The sequence below is a fragment of the Trachurus japonicus genome, chromosome 21 (assembly GCF_045865225.1).
Source record: "Trachurus japonicus isolate A0001 chromosome 21, Traja_1.0".
NCBI lineage: Eukaryota > Metazoa > Chordata > Actinopteri > Carangiformes > Carangidae > Trachurus > Trachurus japonicus.
The window spans coordinates 6,684,822-6,702,530 of NC_140927.1; the positions used below are offsets into that span (position 1 = coordinate 6,684,822).

The 17,709-nt window shown below is 44.1% G+C and overlaps 1 protein-coding gene across 3 annotated transcripts in view; it reads right to left on the minus strand.

Annotated features, from left to right (window-relative positions):
• Positions 1-17,709, minus strand: part of wdr4 (WD repeat domain 4) — a 32,343-nt gene that overhangs the window by 1,342 nt on the left and 13,292 nt on the right. For 2 of the 3 annotated variants that reach the window (XM_085764438.1, XM_085764437.1), the window contains exons 6-10: positions 15,486-15,546; positions 15,152-15,256; positions 4,797-4,861; positions 3,335-3,521; positions 2,347-2,416 (exon numbers count right to left, since the gene is read on the minus strand). In XM_085764438.1, coding sequence (XP_085620564.1) covers positions 2,347-2,416; positions 3,335-3,521; positions 4,797-4,861; positions 15,152-15,256; positions 15,486-15,546 — 488 coding nt within the window. The remainder of the gene's footprint in view (positions 1-2,346; positions 2,417-3,334; positions 3,522-4,796; positions 4,862-15,151; positions 15,257-15,485; positions 15,547-17,709) is intronic. The other variant, XM_085764439.1, reaches the window with a different exon arrangement.

The following is a 17,709-nucleotide window of genomic DNA, read 5'->3' on the forward strand; positions in this document are numbered from 1 at the left end:
ACAAAAGGTGGGGATTCCAAACAAGCATTTTAACTTCTTATAGTGTTGTGTTGCCTCTAAGGCATTTCTCTTATTCATTTGTGATGTCTGCTTTAAAATAATACATTTATGTGTTGTAGTTACAAAATAAGAGTAAAAAGGTTAAAAGGTTTCTTTAAGAGGATTTTATTTTGAAGGTCCACTCACTGATGACATCACTTCCTAAAGGTCACCTGTGTTGGTTGACTTTCTGTTTAGTTCTTTTCTCCTTGGACTGAGAGCGAGGCAGACATGTTCTGAAGCTATCGTAGCCACCCGCTGAGAAATATTGTACAGGCAACGCTGTAAGTGTACACATTTCATGTTTAAGGTGTTAAAAACAATAAATAGTGATAGCTGCTAGAAATATATATTTTATTTGTAATTAAAAAGGGACATTTTGTCTATGTTATTTACACATTTAAAAACGTTCTGCAGGCTATAATTACGGTAATTCATTGTGCCTACAATTGTGTTAATTCATGTTTTATGTTATCTAAAATGCAATATTTGCTGTATTTACAGTTTTCACCAATTGTCATTGAAGACTGCTGAGTAAATGGTCAACTCCACCACGACTCATGTTTTCATTGGACACGGTTTAACTCGGTGTTGAAACAGAGTTGCTACACTCTGAGTGAGAACACTACAAGTGTAGAGAGGATGACCAGAGGAGAAGTCAACTGAATCATATGACCCACGTTGCTGCCTCCTCTGAACTACTGAGAGGTGGACAAAGTCTCCAGCTCTATCAGTCAGTGTACAGTACAGAGCGTCTGGTCCAGTATGACTCCAATACAAGATAAAGTTGTTCAGTCACAGCTCTACTTAATGTCACAACAACTCTTAGAGCTACTTAAGCTGAACAGGAAGACATGGATGTTTGACATGGATGAAACAATGTAGGCCTGTGTCCTTACATTTTAGAAATGTAATTACACTGATTAAATATTACAAGTACACATGTGTTTTGTAGCAGAACAGGTTGTTCTGACAACTGTGACTGGATCCCTGATACTTCAGAGAACTTCAACACCTGATGATTCTCAGGTAGGTTCTGGTATAAGCTGGTTTCTGTTTTACCCTTTAATGCTTTCTTCAAAAGCCATAGTGTGCTGACTAATTGTTACTGTTCACCACGAACACTCTGAAGGTCTTTCAGTCAATGTGTAGTGAGTGTGTCACTATCATGACTGAAGGCCGCTGTCACATCCACCACACAGAGTGAACAGGGGCGGAGCCAGAACAGTTCCCTGTGGAGCCCCAGTGTTGCTCATCACTGTCTCTACGTTCACACTGCAGCTCTTAATGCACAATTCCCATTTATTGCTCAAATCCGATTTTTTGTTTGGGTGTTCACATGACGTCTTTAACTGTGGCCTGTCTATGGATCGCTGTGTGAACAGCTCACGCTCCTGAAGTGACCGGCATGCGCAGTTGATCATTGATGACATCACGCCACAACGGTGTTTACGAGCGACCATGGCAACGGCAACCGGTATTGTAGGACTTCATGGCTTAATGCTAAAAAAAAAAAAAATCATATTATGGGATTTGAACCCTGGACTGCTTGTTAGGGTAGCATGTCTCCCATCAGCATTGCTCTGATATCCTTTTGATTCTGTTCCTGGCTCCCGCCTGTGGCACACTTTTTTTTTTCAAATCAACTTTATTTGTCATTCATTCACAAAACAGCACAGCGTGGGTCAGAATGACCCTCCCTCCTTGCATTTTTTTTTTAACTTGTGCTAAATAAATCAAATCAAACCCCTGGTTGGGAATCAGTGCTCTACAGACTCACTGGCCTCCACTGGCTTCCTGATCTTCCAAGTAATGGTAGAGCTGAAGCAGCATTCAAGAGGGATGATGTTTTCTCTCCTCTTCGTCTTGGCTTATTGTGTTAGGTATTATGCAACTGCTGTTACGCACTGAACACAGCTGAGTCGAGGTGGATGGGAGCTGTCACACCTGAAGGTGTAGCTAAAGAGCAGAGGGCTTCCCTCCATCCTGAACCAACAGGAGGCTGAGCAGCAGCTGACCAGGGATCAGCCCTTCCATCATTTCACACTAATAAACAGATGATGGTGAAGCAGCACAGCATGCCTGGGGGAGGCACTGTGTCAAGTCATGTGACACAGCAGGTTATTTCTGTCTGGAGAGAGTGGGAGGACACACTGACAAGAGGCTGTGTGTGTGTGTGTGTGTGTGTGTGTGTGTGTGTGTGTGTGTGTGTGTGTGTGTGTGTGTGTGTGTGTGTGTGTGTGTGTGTGTGTGTGTGTGTGTGTGTGTGTGTGTGTGTGTGTGTGTGTGTGTGTGTGTGTGTCTCACCCTCCAGTGCCTCCCAGTGTGGCCTGAAGGCCTCCATCACCGTGCTGAGTTCAGGGCTCACAGCTTCACACTGGACAGAGCAGAGAGAGTCACAGGTCAGAGTCAGAACCAGAGACAGCTGAGCCGTCACTGCAGCCACGTCCAATCACAGTCCAGGCTGGATCCCAACCAGAGCAGCTCAGCAGCTCCAGCAGTCAGTCAGCTCTCTGTGGTGCTTTTTTTTTTTTTTTTAATAAAACAACAAAGAGCATATATCTGTCTGAATGCAGATTGATGGAACAGTGCAGTGAAGGAGTCCGAGTGATCTGTCACAAGTTAACATGGCAACAACTCACATACAAACTGTTATGAGACTTGACTGATTTGATTAGTTATTAGTTAAGTTAAGTTCAATTGCAGCAATGGGAATAACGGTGTTACTAACAGCACTACTTTTTTCAGTTCCACGCTATGAGAAAATAACACAACGTTACCAGACAGAGTTGTTTTAGAGGGAAATACAGAGACTGTTGATGAAAAACTGTCCCTGAAGGCAACGTGCATCAGCGGTTTTGCATGAATTTCCCTCTAAAACAACTCTGTCTGGTAACGTTGTGTTATTATCTCATAGCGTGGTGAATGTGCAGGTCACAACTTGTCCACCAGAGCGTTGTGGAGTTGTTGGATTGTGTATTTGATGAGTTTGATGAGGGGAACCAAGAAATCCCATGAGCCTCCGTAGTGTAGCTCTGAGCAGCTCACGGCTTTAAAATAAAGGTAACAAACCTACTGCTATGACTATAGCGATTATGGCAATGGGCCAATTTGCCAAAATGTTGAACTATCCCTTTAACCTCCTCACAGTAAAGCAGTACTAGTGAGTTTGAAAGGTGTGTGTGATCCAGGTAGCCTCTGCTGCTGTATGATGTCAGCGTTCAACCGTTTCCCTGACAACAGACCCATCATTCAACTAAAACCTAAGTGTGTGTGTATTTGTGTGACACTCTACCTGCCAGGAGTCAGGTGTGTGTGTGTAGACTTGAAGTGGAGCGTGGTCGTCGTCCATCAGCAGCCAGAGCCGTCCCTCTGGGTCAAAGGTCACGTGGAGGGGACAGTGGGACAGGGACAGCCTGCTGTGTGGGACCAGCCTGTCTTCACTCCCCCCCCGCAGACTGAAGAACTGAACCCAGGACAGTCTGAGGGGACTAGACACATGATGAGGGGACCACCGAGTCACCACAGTCCTTCATACAACAATGTCTTCATCAGAAATGGAGCTGAAGGAATCAACTGTGTGAGATCTGTTCTCTCCTGATGAGGTGAGTTCCCCCCCTACCCCCCCCCATCTACCCCCAACAACAACAGCTGGACAAGAGGTTCCAGCTGAAGGACACTGACCTCTGGTCTCTTTTAACTCTGTAAATCCAAAAATACCCCTCCCTCAACTATCCCTTACACCAGCAGAGGTCAGCTGACATACTGCTGCCGTAGAAGAGCTACTAACACCTTCCTGTCATCTTCAATTCTCTCTCTTTTTTTTTTTATCAGGGAGAAACATAGAAAGTAATTTCAGTACCATTACACTCATACAGAGCAGAACAAAAACTGTGTTAAAGGGATAGTAGCATTTTTTTTAAAGTGGGGTTGTATGATCTACAAATAGCCCCTAAGTACTTTAATTGCAGTAGCAGACTCTCTGCACTCCTCCCGTTAGCAACGCCAGCCCATAGCCCTGCCCAGAGATTTACAACATACAGTGTTGTGAACAGACCCAAAGAAACGGCCTATTTTCGTGGCCTAAAAGAGGTTTTGCCTGAAAAAAAAAAAACACAGTTCCATTGTTCACTTTAATACAATTTTTTCCAGCCCCTCAAAGTGCAGGAAATCTTTTCAAAAATCTTTTAAAAAACAGGCCCTGCTCTCGTCTTATGGCAAAAGTAACTCTTTCCATCTTATAATGTCATAAATGATGTCAAACCACTTTGACAGTTTTAGCCACTTCCTTGTTATGGCTTTTCTACAAGCAGCACTTCAAATCTGAAATAAGTATTTGTCATTAGAGGAGACGTGTTCTGATGGTAGAACTCCTAAATATAATGATACTAACTCAAAAGGAATGTCTGTCTGAAGTACTTTTTGCTAAATGTTTTAGACCTCCTGCCAGACCAGACAAGACCAGAATATGTGGAAATGATCTGTTTGGAGGCATCCACACTGTCTCCAACAGACAGATGGATTGGTCAAGTGTCTATTTTGAGCTGGACTGACGAAACCCTCTGATGTTTCATATAGAAAAGGACAATGTCAACAACTATTTTTACTTTGATATTTTTAGACTATTTTTGTGGAGTGACTTGTATATAAACCTCAGGCTCCATCTGTGATCTCCTCTGTCTGAGACTGATCCAAAGTGAAATGACATGGCAGCACCTGTCCAGTCACATGACTCACACACGACCAGCTGCACTCACCTCTCACACAGCACAGCAATATGACGGCCATCAGGGGAGCAGGCCATGTGGCGCACTGTGGGCTTCTGGGAAAAAAGAGCAACAGACACAAGTGGTGGAGTCATTTCTTTAAAACTGGTGATTTTTGTTTTACTGCTGACAACTAAAAATGTGACACGTCATCTTTAGAGAAAAAGGGGACCTGGGGATATTGGGTCTGTTTTCCAGTTGCTCAGAGGATTTCAATTGTATTGTATTACATTACATTACATTATCTAGTCTAATCTATTCTATTCTATTCTATTCTATTCTATTGCATTACATTATATTACATTATCTTTCTTTTCTTTATTAGGATCCCCATTAGCACCTGCAGCAGCATCGGCTATTCTTCCTTCCTACATTATCTATTCTATTCTATTCTATTCCATTACATTATCTATTCTATTCTATTCCATTACATTATCTATTCTATTCTATTACATTACATTACATTATCTATTCTATTCTATTACATTACATTACATTACATTATCTATTCTATTCTATCCTATTCTATTACATTACATCATCTATTCTATTCTATTACATTACATTATCTATTCTATAGGGCTGACCTCCAAAAGTCGACTATTCGGCGATTCGATTCGGAGGGGTCTGATTCGACTATGAACCTCGTAGTCGAATCTAACCAAGACCGTACCATTCTGACTATATGGGGGTGCCCACGGCTGCTGAGCATAAATTGTTACATAGAATGTCTTTTTTTTGTTATAAAAAGCCTATTTTGATTTTTTAAAATCTGCCTACTTTCTGTTAATAAAGAGTTCAAAATGATGTGTGCGTTTAAACGGTAGTCTTAGCTTCTTACTACGTATTAATAAATCACCCACTGCAGTTGCACAATCAAATGAGCGGAGGTTTTTTTTTTTTTTTCAAATGAGCGGAGGTGAGCAGTAGGACCGTCAAAGTCACGGTACTCAGAAGTCACTGCAGAACACTCACTGGGTCTCATTCATGAAACGTGAGCAGCACAGATTTTTGTGTAAACCCTGAGCAGCGCAAATTTACGTGGATTTCCGCATTCATCAATCTTTTAGTAGTGCTGATTTTTTCGTAGCTACTCACAAAATCTACACCTGCTCCGGACTGTGTGTAGCGCTTGTGTAAATGTAGGAATGCAAATAAATACTGCTTGTCACTGTTGAAAATTACAATTTTAATCCGTATTACTCTCTCTCATGTTCAAAATACGCCGACACCTTTGAAACATGTAATTTAAACATGACAAACAATTAGAAATATTTGGAGAGAGAGACGTTTTAGGGATCGGACACGCACAAACACGTCAAGGCTCCATCTTATGATGATAATAATCTGATATAAAACCGGAAAAAACTTTTTTGTGTTGCTAAACGCTCGGTGGACGCACACTTCACCCTGCGCAGCAGCGCAGTCAGCACCGGTTTGGATGGAGCTGTGACAGATGGCTGGTGCTTCTGTAAGAATATAACCTGCCTATATAACTTCATGTGTTGATACAACCATGCTCCTCTACAGCTGAGGCTGTGAAGAGCCTCCTCCTCCCGTCGCTGCTGTAGCTCTGTAGTTATGTGTATGTTTTTTTTTTCCCCATGTTTCATATCGAACTATTCTGGCTTTACTTCTTAATAAACCAAGGATACTTAATTCACTAAATCTGTTTCTTCCCTCCACGCCTTTGACCTGTACCAGTCACACCACTACTAACAGAAGAGAATTAAATATTTTTCTGGACTCCACTTCACCCAAAATGACTTCGATCCGTGATCTCTATTTTTTTCTCTCTCCCTCTTTCCTCGTTTGCGTCATCAATAGTATAAAGCTGCAGTACCGGAGTAACCGTAGCTGTAGGACCGCAGCTGTAGGACCCGTTCGATTTACGTCACAGCGCCCCAACACCCCCAACGTTCGGAAGTTGCTGCGTTACTATGGAAACGGTCACCGCTTTGACCGTTATATTATTCCGCTTTGAATTTTATATTACAAGTTCACATTTTGAGTTTGAGTTAGGCAACGAAGAAAGGAGTTGGTTAAGTTTAGTAAAAAGATCAGGTGTGTAGTGTAGTGTGTGTAGAGTGTAGACGATCAGTTTAAGTGAGAAGTGTAATTGTGTTTAGGCAATGAATAAAGGAGCTGATTAAACAACAGAAAAATAATTCCAGCAGTCGATTTCCAGACCGTTGCTAGGTAAAACAGGCCATTGCTAGGGACGCCGCTCTGATCAGAGGACAGCAGAGGAGGAGAACTATGGATATTTACCTTATGTTTCATATTTACCGTCATTTAACAGCATAATAAATGACTTGTAGATTGTTACAGGGACAGTGGAGGCTATCTGCCATCTTCCACACCGCTGCTGAAAACCAAACCTGCGCTAGAGCCTCTCTGTCACTGCTCTTGTCGGTCACGGTGAAAAAAAAAAAAAAAAAGGAGCTCGGTGGAAGTCCGCGACAGTAAACGTGTTTATGACAGATAAGACCATAGATCAGGGGTCGCGTTAACCGGATATTTTCCGTCATTGACCGTTTTTTTAAAACGGTGACGGAAAAATTTTGAGGCCATCCGTCATTTTGACAGATTGCAATTCACAGCCATGGCCGTCTGGCCATGTGCATTTGTTTACAATGAAGCCGGCGGATAATCAATAAATGGAGCGGTGGATAACGATATAAAACATATACAATGTCTCAAAGTCACTATGGTGAGAATTAGATTAAAAAAAAAAAAACCTCACAGCTGGCTGGTGCGCTCAGTAGAACGCTGTAGTACCTACCCCAGGCCTGTGTGGAGCGTGTGTGGCGCTGTAGCGCTGCCACACAGAAACACCAACAACAGAGAAGAAGACAGAAAGCTTCCCGCAGTATTCAAACTCCAAACATTACAAGTGGATTAAATGTTGATGGGAGTCGTGTCAGTGCAAATATGACGGTCGATTATGATTTAACGGGCGAGATTCAGCTGCAGTGTCCGAGGGACTGACAGTAGTCAGCTGTTAAGTTACGTAGCTGTAGCTACACAGCGGTGTGTCTCTGTACAGGTAGAGCGGTGGGGGCAGGACATCACCGTTTCACACACTCGCCGCGCACAACTCTTCTAAAGGTAACGAAGCCTTATTTTAATGTATTCTGCCCGCCGTGGCATTGTTTATAACACTTAAAGGTGAGTGGGTTTTGTCCTGTCTGAATTTGTGCTGCATCTGGCTGTGTGGTCTGCTTCAGTTGTTTCAGTGATGCGCAGTGGCTGCGTGCTGCGTAAAAGAGAGATGAGAGGCACAGAGACAGAGAGAGAGAGAGCTAACGCCAGTGCACTATGCGGTGCCTATGTGAAAACGTGCTCCTTTGGATGTTTTGGTATAGCCTAACACATGGGTTAGCATGTTGATTGTTGACAGAAAACTGATGTCATCATCAGGTATTTACGTTGTATTTAGATGTTGAGTGGCAGAAAGTGACCCCCGCATTCACTGAATGACCCACTAGATGTGCTCTGACGCAGACTCTGCTCCGGAGCATTCTCTGTTCAATTTGTTTGGACTTGATATGAATTAAACATGAATTAAAATTGAATGCTATTGAATATGGCATTATTATCATTTAAAAAAATAAATAAAGTGACCGGTAAAAATAGATTATGACGGAATTTTTATGACCCCGTCAGTCAAAATGACCGGCGACGAAAAAGTCTAGCGCAACCTCTGCCATAGATATATAAACGTTTATATATCTATGGATAAGACTACACAAATATACCCATCCTAACATGTATATGATAATATATATAATATTATTTTTGAAAATGTTTTAACTCATTGAGTGCCAACCACGTAATTTCTCGTTTTTCGTTCCCATGCGTTGAGTGCCAAAAACGAAATTTTTCGTTTTTTGCTTTTTTTTTAAATTATGAAAATAGACACTTTAATACACATTATATGTAAATTTGGGGACTCTACGACGAGGAGAACTGAAATAGATGACGATCAAAGTCACATGACAGCTCATGATCTGGAAGTTTTTATCATAACTCAGCTTCTGCAAACGGAGTTCTGCATGCAGATGCAGCGCAGCTGCTCCGCTGCTGCTCCGCTCTCACCCGCGAGGCTGCAGCAGCTGGGAGCTGAACCAGGAAGCTCTCAGCCCACTGTCCCGCCCGGTCTTCATCTGGAGCAACACCGTGTCCTCCCCAAAGTCCTCCCGCGGTAAAATCTGATGGTCTCTGGACCAAAGCAGACCGGCACCACCGACCCGTACCACAGACGGACCGCGACCACCGGCGGGACCGGTGTTCGCGAGCCGCTGTGGCCGGCAGAGCCTCACGTTCCGCGGCGAGAGGCTGTGACACGGCACGGTGCGTCTGTGTTATTGCTGTTTAGTGGCGCCCCCCCCGCCCCCGATGGTGGTTTTGTGAATAGAACAACAATTGTTGTGTATATTTATCTTATACGAGCCCTTTGATCCAGAAATGCGAGTGTCTGAAGAGCGACAGACACAAACAGCGCACCTTTCATAAAAGACGCTCTATCTCCTTTTCTAGAAAAAAAGGAGGGATTTTGGTGAAACCCAGCCATGTTTAGCTTGACTTTTCTCAGGAACGGAGGCACGTAGAAACAAACGGTTTGTGGCCATTTGAAGGATAAAGTTAAACCTTTCAAATGAGCTACAGTATGTGTTGGTGGCAATAATATAGAATACACTATGGCTCTAAAATAAAAAGTCAAATATGGTCTAATTTGCCGGTACACTTGACTAAAACTTTGGAAAGGAGCGCGGCACTCAATGAGTTAATAAATATTCTACATTATTCAAGCTTTAATTTTAGTAAAAAGACCAGTAGAGTGTAGAATAGAGAGAGTCCAATGTCCAGAAAGTAGTTAGGAGCACGTTTGAGGTGATTTGTAGTCGATAAATCTGACGGCAGTAACTTCAGACGAGATTAAAAATTATCAGCAGGTAACGGCAGTCTCCACTTGGTAGGAAGCGCTGTGACGTAAATCGAACGGGTCCTACAGCTGCGGTCCTAGAGCTGCGGTCGGTCCTACAGCTACGGTTACTCCGGTACTGCAGCTTCACCCTACTCTGCGTCATGGCCGCAGGTGAGCAGGATGCACCTACCTCCTAATATGGTGGTCAGGATCTCCTTATATGGCTATTCATGTATGGAGATCTATGCTAATTGCTGATCACCGGGGGCGTGTTGTTAGTTTACGATGGGTTGGCATTCATGAAGTTACACACGTGTTTACGATCAAATCTGAGTTTCCCGCACCGTTCATGAATCCGGAGTAGAGTTTTAGTAGAGTGAGCTTTTATGTGCAAATCTACACACAGATTTACTCATGTTTCATGAATGAGACCCACTGAGTGGCAAAAAGAAGAGAGGCAGAGCCGCCAAATCAAGGAAGTCTGACAGTCTAACTTTGTCAGCATTTATCATGCATGACCTAACAGAACAGCAAAACATTGCGAGGATACATCTGACTTTGACCGAGTTACATTCAAGAACCTGCTTTCAATCACGGAAAATAAATTAACTCCAGCGGTGATTTTTTTTCGATGGATAAGCTGTGTTTACCGTTTCAAGTGTCAATAGTTCTGATGGTTAGACAGATGAATTAGTCCCTAACACATCCTAAAGTTTGACATGTCAGAGTTTTTCAGAAGAGGAACTTGTTTTTTTTCCGACTTCCGAGTTGTAATGAACGCACCATAAGTGTCGGGAGTCACAGCTGTAATGTCGTCCCTCTGCAGCCTGTCTGTCTCTCTGCCGGTGCCGCGGTCACACTGTGTGTGTTACAGGATTGATTAACGTAATGTACGGATTGTCGAGTCCTTCTGACCTCAGTTTGTTTTGATACTACATGTTTTACCCGGTTTCTCTGTGTCCACGACCACCGCTATCCTTCATCACGTTGAGGGATGTTTGATTTGCCACTCACAGTCCGAGCAAAAGGAGTGTTGTCCAGGGCAACGTGACATAAACGCATACCCTGGCTCACAATGGCTACTAAAAATCATCCAAAGTGTGGGAAATAAATAAAGGTATTTGTTTTACACCTACCATTGTTTTGGGTGTTTTAGCTCTTTTGTTTGAAACGGGAAAAAGTCGCAAATTTGCTGCTATCTAAAAAAAAAAAATCAGTCGACTACGGCAAAATCTGACGAATCAGATTAGACTATGAAAATCCTTAGTCGAAAACAGCCCTACTATTCTATTCTATTACATTACATTACATTATCTATTCTATTCTATTACATTACATTATCTATTCTATTCTATTCTATTACATTACATTATCTATTCTATTCTATCCTATTCTATTACATTACATCATCTATTCTATTCTATTCCATTACATTATCTATTCTATTCCATTACATTATCTATTCTATTCTATTACATTACATTATCTATTCTATTCTATTCCATTACATTATCTATTCTATTCTATTACATTATCTGTTCTATTCTATTCTATTCCATTACATTATCTATTCTATTCTATTACATTATCTATTCTATTACATTACATTATCTATTCTATTCTATTCTATTACATTACATCATCTATTCTATTCTATTACATTACATTATCTATTCTATTCTATTCCATTACATTATCTATTCTATTCTATTACATTACATTACCTGTTCTATTCTATTCCATTCCATTATCTATTCTATTCTATTACATTACATTATCTGTTCTATTCTATTCTATTCTATTACATTACATTATCTATTCTATTACATTACATTATCTGTTCTATTCTATTCTATTACATTACATTATCTATTCTATTACATTACATTACATTATCTATTCTACTCTATTACATTACATTATCTGTTCTATTCTATTACATTACATTATCTATTCTATTATATTACATTACATTACATTATCTATTCTATTCTATTACATTACATTACATTACATTATCTATTCTATTCTATCCTATTCTATTACATTACATCATCTATTCTATTCTATTACATTACATTATCTATTCTATTCTATTCCATTCCATTATCTATTCTATTCTATTCCATTACATTATCTATCCATCCATCCATTGTCCACCGCATTATCCGAGTCCGGGTCGCGGGGGCAGCAGTCGGAGCAGGGATCCCCAGACTTCCCTCTCCCCGGACACTTCCTCCAGCTCTTCCGGGGGGACCCCAAGGCGTTCCCAGGCCAGCCGAGTGACGTAGTCACTCCAGCGTGTCCTGGGTCTTCCTCTGGGCCTCCTCCCGGTGGGACATGCCCGGAACACCTCACGAGGGAGGCGTCCAGGGGGCATCCTATACAGGTGCCCGAGCCACCTCAGCTGGCTCCTCTCGATGTGGAGGAGCAGCGGCTCTACTCCGAGCTCCTCCCGGGTGACAGAGCTCCTCACCCCATCTCTAAGGGAGCGCCCTGCCACCCTGCGGAGGAAACTCATTTCGGCCGCTTGTATCCGGGATCCAGTTCTTTCGGTCATGACCCAGAGTTCATGACCATAGGTGAGGGTGGGAACGTAGATCGACCGGTAAATCGAGAGCTTTGCCTTTCGGCTCAGCTCCTTCTTCACCACGACGGACCGATACAATGACCGCATTACTGCGGCCGCCGCACCGATCCGCCTGTCGATCTCGCGCTCCGTTCTCCCCTCACTCGTGAACAAGACCCCAAGATACTTAAACTCCTCCACCTGAGGCAGGAACTCTCCCCCGACCTGGAGGGTGCAAGCCACCTTTTTCCGGTCGAGAACCATGGCCTCGGACTTAGAGGTGCTGATTCTCATCCCAGCTGCTTCACACTCGGCTGCAAACCGCCCCAGTGCATGCTGAAGGTCCTGGCTCGAGGGAGCCAACAAGACCACATCATCTGCAAAAAGCAGAGATGAAATCAAGTGGCTCCCGAACCGTACCCCCTCCGGCACTTGGCTGCGCCTAGAAATTCTGTCCATAAAAATAATGAACAGAACCGGTGACAAAGGGCAGCCCTGCCGGAGTCCAACACGCACCGGGAACAGGTCTGACTTACTGCCGGCAATGCGAACCAAGCTCCTGTTCCGGTCATACAGGGACCGTACAGCCCTCAGCAGAGGGCCTCCGACCCCATACTCTCGGAGCTCCCCCTTTTTGAAGAGAGGGACCACCACCCCGGTCTGCCAGTCCAGAGGCACTGTCCCCGACTGCCACGCGATGCTGCAGAGGCGTGTCAGCCACGACAGCCCCGCAACATCCAGAGACTTGAGGTACTCAGGGCGGATCTCATCCACCCCCGGTGCCTTGCCACTGAGGAGCTTCCGGACTACCTCAGTGACTTCAGCTTGGGTGATGAATGAATCAACCTCTGAATCCTCAGCCTCTGCTTCCTCGACGGAAGGCGTATCAGTGGGATTGAGGAGATCCTTGAAGTATTCCTTCCACCGTCCGACGATATCCCCAGTCGAGGTCAACAGCTCCCCTCCTCCACTGTAAACAGTGTTGGCGGAGCACTGCTTCCCCCTCCTGAGGCGCCGGATGGTTTGCCAGAATTTCCTCGAGGCTGACCGGTAGTCCTCCTCCATGGCCTCCCCGAACTTTTCCCAGACCCGAGTTTTTGCTTCCGTGACCGCCCGGGCTGCCGTCCGCTTGGCCTGCCGGTACCCGGCATCCCTTACTTCCGGTGTCCACCACCGGGTTTGGGGATTGCCGCCGCGACAGGCGCCGGAGACCTTGCGGCCGCAGCTCCGGATGGCCGCGTCAACAATGGAAGTGGAGAACATGGTCCATTCGGACTCAATGTCTCCGGCCTCCCTCGGAATCCGGTCAAAGCTCTCCCGGAGGTGGGAGTTGAAGACCTCCCTGACAGGGGATTCTGCCAGACGTTCCCAGCAGACCCTCACGATACGCTTGGGTCTTCCAGGTCTGACCAGCTTCCTCCCCTGCCAGCGGATCCAACTCACCACCAGGTGGTGATCAGTTGACAGCTCAGCCCCTCTCTTCACCCGAGTGTCCAAGACATACGGCCGGAGATCAGATGACACTACTACAAAGTCGATCATTGACCTCCGTCCTAGGGTGTCCTGGTGCCACGTGCACTGATGGACACCCTTATGCTCGAACATGGTGTTCGTTATGGACAGACTGTGGCTAGCACAGAAGTCCAATAACAAAACACCACTCGGGTTCAGATCGGGGAGGTCGTTCCTCCCAATCACACCTCTCCAGGTAACACTGTCGCTGCCCACGTGAGCGTTGAAGTCCCCCAACAGAACGATGGAGTCCCCAGTTGGGGCACTTTCCAGCACCCCTCCCAGGGCCTCCAGGAAGGCCGGGTACTCTGCACTGCCGTTCGGCCCGTAGGCCGAAACGACAGTGAGAGACCTATCCCCGACCCGAAGGCGCAGGGAAGCGACCCTCTCGTTAAGTGGGGAGAACTCCAACACATGGCGGCTGAGCTGGGGAGCTATGAGCAAGCCCACACCAGCTCGCCGCCTCTCACCATGGGCAACTCCAGAGTGGAAGAGAGTCCAACCTCTCTCAAGGAGTTGGGTTCCAGAGCCCAGGCCGTGCGTGGAGGTGAGCCCGACTATCTCTAGTCGATACCTCTCAGCCTCCCACACGAGCTCAGGCTCTTTCCCCCCCAGCGAGGTGACATTCCATGTCCCTAAAGCCAGAGTCGTCGTCCGGGGATTGGGTCGCCGGGGCCCCCGCATACATTACATTACATTATCTATTCTATTCTATTCCATTACATTATCTATTCTATTCTATTCCATTACATTATCTATTCTATTCTATTACATTCCATTATCTGTTCTATTCTATTCCATTCCATTATCTATTCTATTCTATTACATTATCTGTTCTATTCTATTCTATTACATTACATTATCTATTCTATTACATTACATTACATTATCTATTCTATTCTATTCCATTACATTATCTGTTCTATTCTATTCCATTACATTACATTATCTATTCTATTCTATTCTATTCTATTACATTACATTACATTATCTATTCTATTCTATTCTATTCTATTCTATTACATTCCATTATAATCTTCATAATGGCATGGAGAGAAAGGATCCTGCTCTTGAGCCAAGTAGTGGATTCTGCCTAGCACTGAAGGGGTTAACATGGGCTTTCTGCACTGTGCTATAAGAGACAAGCTGTTCCCTCAAACAGAGTTTTAACATTCTATGTGTAGGAATCCATTTCTATTAAGATTTGATCAAATGAACAGAAGAAGTGAACATCATACACACGTACGTCATATTCAAATCAAGACCATCGCAGGAAAAGGCAAGACGTCATGTTGTCAGTGTGTTAGTGGTGTGGGTCCTGTGTTGTGTGTTCACCTTGTCGTCGTCGGGATCAGAGCTGTGTGTGTCCTCCAGCTGTGTGAGGTCCCAGCTCTGCAGCCTCCGGCCAGACTCGTACTCCCACAGCTTCACCGTCCCATCCTGGCAAATGTGTATACAGTACATCTTCTAACTCATCAGAATAACAACTGTTCCCCAGTCAGCTGATGGTGCTTTCTGATTCAGATGAAGGGACAGTAACAGGAAGCAGCTGCTTGGAAATCCTAAAGATTCATCTAAAAACCAGCAGAATAGAACTGACTCTTGACTAAAATGCAGAAGTATATTTCTGAATATGACAGTGTGTATTGTGTGTGTTAATAGAGGTTACCCCTGATCCAGACAGCAGACAGCGAGGCTGAGAAGGTGGAACCAGCAGAGAACTGACAAACCTGACAGGAGCAGGAACACAGAGTCAGACCTCCAGTGAGCCAACACACAGTTCATCCTGACTCCACCTGCAGCTCTGTGGCTCAGGGAGTTTAAAGGGATAGTTCACCCAAAATTCAAATTGCACTCATTATCTACTCACCCTCATGTCGACCAAGGGCTGGGAGAAGTTTCAGAGTTATCTGTGCCTTCTCTGAGTTACAGGGGGTCTCGGCGTAGCAGTGCATGTCCATATAACGGTTGCAAATGGATACCAACTGTCTTGGTGACAAAAAGACACACCAAAAAACATCCAAATATCTCCATTCGTCCAATTTGGAAGGGACCAGGGTCCGTCCTCCGCTTCCGCTACAAACAAGTTTAAAATATACAGGGATGCAAACGGGTCAGGACCAAAAAAGAGAGGAATTTCCTGGGGGGGGGGGGGGGTGCTCACCATTAACAAATCACGGAAAAGTCAATTTCCAGTAGTTCAACCAAGTATTGATTGATTATAGATGGACATAGTTTTCAGAAGGCCAACATTTCTATATTAAAAATGCTTTAAAAAAAAATTCCTTAGCAATATTTCCATTTTGGAGATACTGAATTTTAGGTCTTCACTGAATGTTAGTCATAATTATTACTATTAAAATAAACTGAATAAATAAAGACATGGGATGTTTCATTCAGTGTGTAATGGACATATAGGCCTATATAATGTGTTAGTTTCACTTTAATTGAACACATTCTACATCGCGGAGGCGACGTCTTTCTACTTAGGGCTTCCTTCACCTCTGAAACGGGGCAGAGCTCCGTGGGAAACACCTGCCTGACACAGCAACGTAGAGAACCGTGCATCTCCGCGGCGCACAGCTCCACAGACATCACAGCTCCACATGCACGGGGGAAAAAAAAAACGGCGTCGCCGTCGCACCGACTGCACGCGGATACGCGCCGCTTTAATGAGCGCGCACGTCGCGTCTACATTGGAGGTCGGCTGTCATATGTCGGCTGTTATCAATATAATCAGAGACCATGAATGAGTTCGCCTCAGTTTCACGTGATTGTCACTGTCAGCCTGTTAGAAAAACATTTTACTGACCCCAGCTGAGACGCTGAGACCCCCCCCCCCTTCCCCAAAACAAAAACTCTTCGGATCTGAACGATTCACACAAGTCACCTAATTGGTCATGAAAAAAGCGAGTTTCGCTTTTCGGCGCGCTGTTTGCATCCATGAATATAGACTTATTTAATTTTTTTCGGAACAATTTCGCATTTCGGGGCTTCAATACAAGAGGGACATTACATACGAGCAGCATGGAGATATTTGGATGTTTTTTGGTGTGTATTTTTGTTACGAATAAAAGTGGTATCCATTTGTGTTATATGCACATGCACTGCTATGCCGAGACCCCCTGTAACTCAAGAGAAGGCACGGAGGACTCTGAAACTTCTCCCAGCCCTTAGTCCACATGAGGTAGATAATGAGTGCAATTTGAATTTTGAGTGAACTATCCCTTTAACACCTTCACGTTGTTTCTTCTGCTCTGAGCTGATGAGTTCATGGACTGGTAGCATTCTCCCCCCGGCTCAGTTTGCTTTTACACAGAGAACAGTTCCAGAGAACCACAGTGCATCATACAAACCACATGAGAACCTTTCTCTGCTTATTTCTCAGGAGGTTGTGGAAACTAAACTTGTTAGTTTACCTGTTGGTGTGGCAAGGCAAGGCAATTTTATTTGTATATGTATGGTGTGGTCAGATTAAGTCCAGAGCTGCTTCTGCTTCACAGTAGGGCTGTTAATCTTCCCCCCAAATCAGGTTCCAATTTCTAACCCATCTAACCCGTTGTTTTTAACTCATTATATCCACCTATAGCAGCTTATTATTACATCCTGCGTCCACTAAAGGGCATTCCAACCAAATTTGTTATGTAACATTAGCAACACACTAGTTTTAAGTTTTACCAACTTAATTTAAAACTTCAAGAAGGGAAATCAAAATATAATAAGTAGTTGTGCAACAGATCACAGTTGATCCGTGATCGGCACGCTAGTGGTCCGCAGATCGATCCATTCAAAAAGAAGAAGGAGTGCGTGTATTGCAATTAAAAAAACTCTGCTCGTATATTTGAAGCTGTAGCTCTACCTTGTGCACAACAACAACAAAATTGTTTGTTTTA